The sequence below is a fragment of the Carassius gibelio genome, chromosome A4 (assembly GCF_023724105.1).
Source record: "Carassius gibelio isolate Cgi1373 ecotype wild population from Czech Republic chromosome A4, carGib1.2-hapl.c, whole genome shotgun sequence".
NCBI lineage: Eukaryota > Metazoa > Chordata > Actinopteri > Cypriniformes > Cyprinidae > Carassius > Carassius gibelio.
This window is the reverse complement of record NC_068374.1, coordinates 35,836,613-35,842,516: the sequence shown is the minus strand read 5'-3', so window position 1 is coordinate 35,842,516 and position 5,904 is coordinate 35,836,613. Positions and strand designations below refer to the sequence as shown.

At 38.7% G+C, this 5,904-nt stretch overlaps 2 protein-coding genes across 2 annotated transcripts in view; both read right to left on the bottom strand.

The window, feature by feature from the left end:
* LOC127971198 (cytosolic carboxypeptidase-like protein 5) overlaps positions 1 to 612 on the bottom strand; it is a 10,678-nt gene extending 10,066 nt beyond the window's left edge. Inside the window, exon 1 of the mRNA XM_052574040.1 lies at positions 463 to 612. Within this exon, the coding sequence (XP_052430000.1) occupies positions 463 to 612 (150 nt within the window). The remainder of the gene's footprint in view (positions 1 to 462) is intronic.
* Positions 613 to 1,584: 972 nt separating this feature from the next.
* LOC127970486 (melanocortin-2 receptor accessory protein 2B-like) lies at positions 1,585 to 4,052 on the bottom strand. Its single transcript, XM_052573081.1, has 3 exons — positions 3,756 to 4,052; positions 3,552 to 3,651; positions 1,585 to 2,207 (listed from the first exon to the last, which is right to left on the bottom strand). The coding sequence occupies exons 1-3, from the start codon at positions 3,862 to 3,864 to the stop codon at positions 1,814 to 1,816; spliced, it is 603 nt and encodes a 200-aa protein (XP_052429041.1). The 5' UTR covers positions 3,865 to 4,052; the 3' UTR covers positions 1,585 to 1,813.
* Between the last annotated feature and the right edge of the window lie 1,852 nt (positions 4,053 to 5,904).

Here is a 5,904-nt window from a genome sequence, read left to right as displayed (position 1 = left end):
GTCTTCTTTCTTCATCTGTGTGTGTTTTATTCTGAGGATGTTCATTGTTTAATAAATGCGTGGTGATCATGAACTGTCTCTGAGCATCACGACTCGTTATTCAGAGCTGAACTTACACAAGCTTCATCATATTCGTTTCATCTGATCTTTCATAACAGAGAAAACTGAAGATCTCAAAGCTTTAGCTGCAATATTTCTGAACAAATGAGCAGAAAACGGCTCTCCTACACACACTTCTCTCAGATGTTTCCATTAAATCAGGTTGAAGAGCGATATAAATGTTGTTTTCTGTTATAACACATTACTCTCTTCTCCATGGAAACGACCTTTCCCCTCTCTCCTCTGTTGGAAGTGAAGCGTCCTCACACTCAATACAGCTTCATTATAGAGCTGAGAGACACGTGACGCAGCGGTGAATCTCTCGTTCGGTCTCTTTATCTCTCATAACTCTGGAAAGCTCACCCAGAATGCTTTGCGCTGAAGCCAGTGTGTTTGGTGGTCATTAGTGGAGTTAATTGCAGTGTTCGTGTCTTTTCTCAGGAGGAACAGCGTCTGTGACAAACATGCTGACGCTTTCAGCCTCTGTTTGCTTGTTTGAGAGGTCAAACACATGCTTTTACTGAGCTATGACTAAATATTTGTGCAGAAATTTGGCACTTAAACCCCAGTAAGTGATTTTTGCACATACAAAATCGAGGTACATCTCAGAGACGTCTATTTGACATCTTCAAGAAGTGTTTCTAGAGCGTTTGCTCATCTGCATTATGTCTATAGTTTTTCTATCAGATGCATATATACACTGCATACAAAATCCTTTTATTTGTCTGATAGCACAGCTACTTTTGAAAAAAAAAGTGCCAAAAAAGCAGTGACACTGTGAATGATGAACAAAAATAAACTAATTTACAGCAAAAAAAAAAATATATAAACAATATAAACTTTGAATAAAACTATAATATTATCTCAAAAATATTATAATACTTGTAAACACAGGCAAATAAATCACAGAAACCTGTTCTGAATCTTCAGTGTCATGAAGACTTCACTTTCCTTCATCATTTTACTCAAGAACTAAACTAAACTAAATATATAATCACCTTAAAGTCCATAATCAGTGAAGGGATGTTCACTTGCACTAATGAGAACACTACGTAATCTACATAGTTTCTTTAAATAATAAAAACAGATGTCAATAAGAACATCATTATTTTGCACTTTTTAGGATTATCAGCAGCTCATTAAATATCAGTCACTGTCCAGCTCTCTCTCTCGTGAGGCCAGCACAGAAGTGACTCAAGCTGTAGTTCATCGACTGACCGCTAGAGGCTCGCTGCAGAAGACAGTCAGTCCCATAGACTCCCCATGATAAAATGCCCAACTTTACAGCAGAAAAAAAACGTTTACAGCCTGGTGCAAAAAAATATTTTGTTCTATATAGCTAATTTTGCCCTTTATGACAACTATGAGGAGGGTGAATTATTTTATAACTCATCCGTTTAAATTATATTAAGCCTTAAAGTTCTGAATAATTAAGGGTGGGGCCACTTGAGTGACAGGTGGATTGCAGCTGCTGACAATGCTGTCGTGCTAGGTGGGCGTGGTTTCATCAACCAGATCCCGCCTTTTTGCCCATTTTCAATTATCCGGGAGTGACCTGCGGTGATGCGCTGACAAACAAAATGGTGACAGCTGGCTCCGCCTACTTTTGGCTTCAAAAACACTCTTTGGAAACCTATGGGTGATGTCCCGGACACTACGTCCATATTTTAATACAGTCTATGGTCGCTGTCCATGTGTAACACGAGCCTGTGTGCTAGCGTCTGATGATATCATAGGACTCTGAGCTCTTCAGCACAGCTGATTGGCTGTCTGCGGTGATTGACAGCTCACACGGCACCAAGTCATCATTGCCGTCGCTGTAGTTCTGTTCAGAGCTCACGAAGTTTGGAATGTGGAAGTCGGACAGGAAGTGCTCGTCTTCATCTCCTCTCTCGTCCTCTGCCGCCCCCTGGAGGTGGAGCCTGGAGGCCCGCCCACAATGCCTCCCTCGGCCAATCACGCTGTCTCTGACGGCCTCCTCGTGGATGTAGAAGTGAAAGAGGGAACGTGATTCGTCCGTCAGCGGCGGGAGAGAAAACAGCTGAGAGCTGCCGAGCTCGAGCACACAGTCAGCTAGACCATGATGCTTTTCACTGGGATCAGGGATCCTGCGCAGAAACACGGACAGCTTTATCTTTTACTTCAGCCAAAGAAAACATAAATGACTAATTTTCGTTTTTAAAAAAACTAATTAAAATGTCAAAAAAAGAAACAATACATGAATAAACATTTTCTCATAGTTATATTGTTTGACGTAATCATTAAGAATTAATAAAACTTTTTTTTCCTAATTTAATATATGGAAAATATTACTTTTATCAGTAACTACATACCAAAAGTAAAATAATAATAATAATAATAATCTGAGTAAGTTTCACAAGAACACATGATTTCAGATTTTTATAATGTTTAATTCAATGGTGTTCATTTTTGTAATCGTTAAATTTACTAGCAATATTTGAATGTAAAAAAATGTTTTTTTTCAGTGTAGCAGAAAGTTAATTCTTATTCATTTATTTATTTTTGTTTGTCTGATCTTTGATATAGGTGAACAGCCCATTTTAATGACTGATTAAATCAGGGCTCATTTGCTGTAATATATGCAGCAGCTCAAGTGTTTCTGCTCATTTGAATATATGATTACAGACTCTCTGTTTCTATGGAGACACACGTGAACCTTATTCTACAGTAACACATCTGAACAAAAGCAGCATGTTGTGTGTTATTGAGTGTGTGTGTGTGTGTGTGTGAGACAGAGAGAGTGTTTGGCATAATAACTGCTGCAGTATTGTGTGGGAATTTATTTATAGTCCCAAAGACTGACAGTCTCTGACGGATGAGATTTAGATCTCAAAATGCATTCAAAATCTGTGCTAAATTCACATCATTATTAAAAAACAACAACACACTCAGAGCTTTCAACCATATTATATGAGATCTGCAACTTGTCATTAACGAGTTAAAGTCTAAAAAAAGTCAAAGTTTTGATAGTTAGCATGTTATTACTGCATTTACCCCTGTTTAATGCAGTATATTCAAATTTTTGTTTTGTGAGATCTGAGATTTTAGTGTGTGAGATGAGGAAATGAAAATATATTTTTCAAAAGTTTTTGACACTTATATAACTTCATAGATAATTGAAAGTATTTTGACACCAATGGGACTCCATACATATGGAAATGGTTTAAAAGAAATAAAATGATAAAAGTAAAATAAAAAAATAAAAAATTATATGTATTTTGTGGCTCTTAAAGTGTTTGCAGAGTTCCATTCCTTGAGTAAAAACTATGGATTTTGTTGTATTTTTAATATTAAAGTTTCAGAAAAGATATGAACAGTTGAACTGAAAACGTCAGAGATCACAATATGAACTCTCATATTTCTCACCCAAATCCTAAAAAACACTGAATGCTCTCCACATCTCTTTAATAAAGTGTGTGTGTTTTACTCACTCTGGATGCGGAGCTCCTGTTTTTGTCAGCAGCGTCAAAACAAAGAACATAAAGATGACGAACACGGCCAGTCCGACCCAGAAGCCAATCACTATAGAGTCTGACGAGACAAAACCAGCATTTAGAACACACACACACACACACACACGCACACACACACACACACACACACTCCTCTCTATCTAAAAAGTGAATGATACTCACATCTGTTTGCTCTCAGGCCCTCGAAGGACACAGGCTCCTCGTCATCATAATATTCATAATGCCATTCATATTCTCCGCCGGACTGACTGCGGTTTGAATATTCAGTCATGTTTCTGTGGAGTATTTCAGGAGTCAGAACACATCCTGACCAGTGAGACGATCACACCGAAGGAATCACACAGAGACATCAGAATGAATGTGCTCGCTTTGTCTCTCTCTTTCTGTTCATACAGCACGTAATTCATGAAATCACAAACACCCACCTTCAGAGAGAGAGAGAGAGGGAGAGAGAGAGAGAGGGAGAGAGAGAGAGAGAGAGAGAACAATATTAGCAGTAAAAAGTTGATTTTTATGTGAACCTGATGATCAGAAAAGTTGTGATTTAGAAGATCTTTTGATTATTTCATTCAACAACTGCAAGAAGTGTTTAAATATCCCGCAGGGGGCGAGGATACATCCACCCAGATTCTTCAAATGTCACAAGGTAACCGTAAAGCCACTGAATATGTCATCATGTTCATGTCTCAACATTGATCTACAGGCAGAGATGATTTGTAAAGGTGAGAATTTATCATTTTCTGACTTTGTAAGTCTCATTATCAAGATTGCCAATCTGATGAAACAAGCCTCGCGTCGAAGGAACATGAGAGAAATTCAACATATTTCACCAGGTATCACTCGACCCATAACAACATCAACCACCAAACCATGTGAGCTCTAGGATGGTTTAGATCCTACCTGTCCGATCGCTACCATTTTGTTTATTTAAATGGGGAGTCATCTCATATATCACCAGTAAAATATGGAGTGCCACAAGGATCCGTCCTAGGTCCCCTTCTATTTTCAATATACATGTTGCCCCTTGGTAATATCATTAGAAAATACGGAATTAGTTTCCATTGTTATAATGATAATACTCAGCTATATATCTCAACGAGACCAGATGAAACTTCTCAATTATCTAAGCTAACAGAAAAGACAGAGGGAGTATTAATGCCTTGTGTTGATTATCAATGACTTAATGTCCCTGTGAAGTTCCGATATCTTCTACCACTGGTTCCTTTCGTTCTAGAGGAGCTCCATGAGGCTAAAGTCGTTGGTGGTGGTTGATTTTTAGGAAAAAGTTAACACTTAATTTAACCATCATATATGTTTTTTATGTGTGTTACGTCCCGTGACTCAAAAAGGGGACGCAACAAAAACTGGGACATAAGAAAGCCAATTCGTAAAAAAAAACGATTTAGCTCAAACAAATATACCAAAACGTCTTAAGATAGTATTCAAAGTCAGTAATGGCATCCTAAAGATATGTGCGAGAATGTAATATCCTGTGGTGTGGTCTCGTGATGTGTGCAAAAAAGAAACATCAAACTATAACGAAAAACAATCAAGTTGGCCGCCCGCTCTTCTGCCATCAAGCTTGCTTCTTATAAAGAGGCAAGGGAAATTGGGCACAGGTGTCACGGATGCAACCAGGTTACGGTGGGCGGAGTCATCCGACGTCTACTGGAAAAAAGCCCAATGAATACCCAGGTCGTCACACTCCTCCCCTTAGAACAGGGATCTGTTAAGAATCCCTGCAAACAAACAAACCGTTAAAACAAAAACAAACACCATACAGAAAAGAAAAAAAAAAAAGTACCAAAGACAGCAACCAGAGCCAAAAGAGTGTTTTTTGTTTTTTTTTTTACACCAACTTAAGCCTCATTCATAGGGGAACGTGACAGGGCGTCTGCCACAACGTTTTCAGACCCTCTAATGTGCTTAATATCAAGGCAATAAGCCTGAAGAAACAAAGACCAACGTATCAGCCTTTGGTTAGGACAGTGAAGAGAATTTAAAAACGTCAAGGGGTTGTGGTCTGTATAAATAACAACAGGTTGACTTGAGCCAACATAGATGTCAAAATGCTGTAACGCCCAAATCAACGCTAAAGCCTCCTTTTCCACCACGGAATAATTTAGCTGGTATGAGTTAAACTTGCGCGAAAAGAAGCTGACAGGCCGAACAACCCCCTGTTCATCAGACTGTTGGAGAACAGCTCCAGCTCCAACCTGACTAGCGTCAACCTGCAAAGAGAAGGACCTTTCAAAACAAGGAGCCGCAAGGACAGAAGACGAACACAATAGAGACTTAACATTTTCAAAAG

What these genes read in the sequence shown, in the direction of transcription:
- LOC127970486 (XM_052573081.1), bottom strand. Translation starts at nt 3,864, where the DNA reads ATGACTGAATATTCAAACCGCAGTCAGTCCGGCGGAGAATATGAATGG. An exon ending in GGGCCTGAGAGCAAACAGAT is followed by an intron (nt 3,652 to 3,755) that starts GTGAGTATCATT and finishes TTGTCTCGTCAG; the next exon opens with ACTCTATAGTGATTGGCTTC. An exon ending in ACAGGAGCTCCGCATCCAGA is followed by an intron (nt 2,208 to 3,551) that starts GTGAGTAAAACA and finishes GTTTCTGCGCAG; the next exon opens with GATCCCTGATCCCAGTGAAA.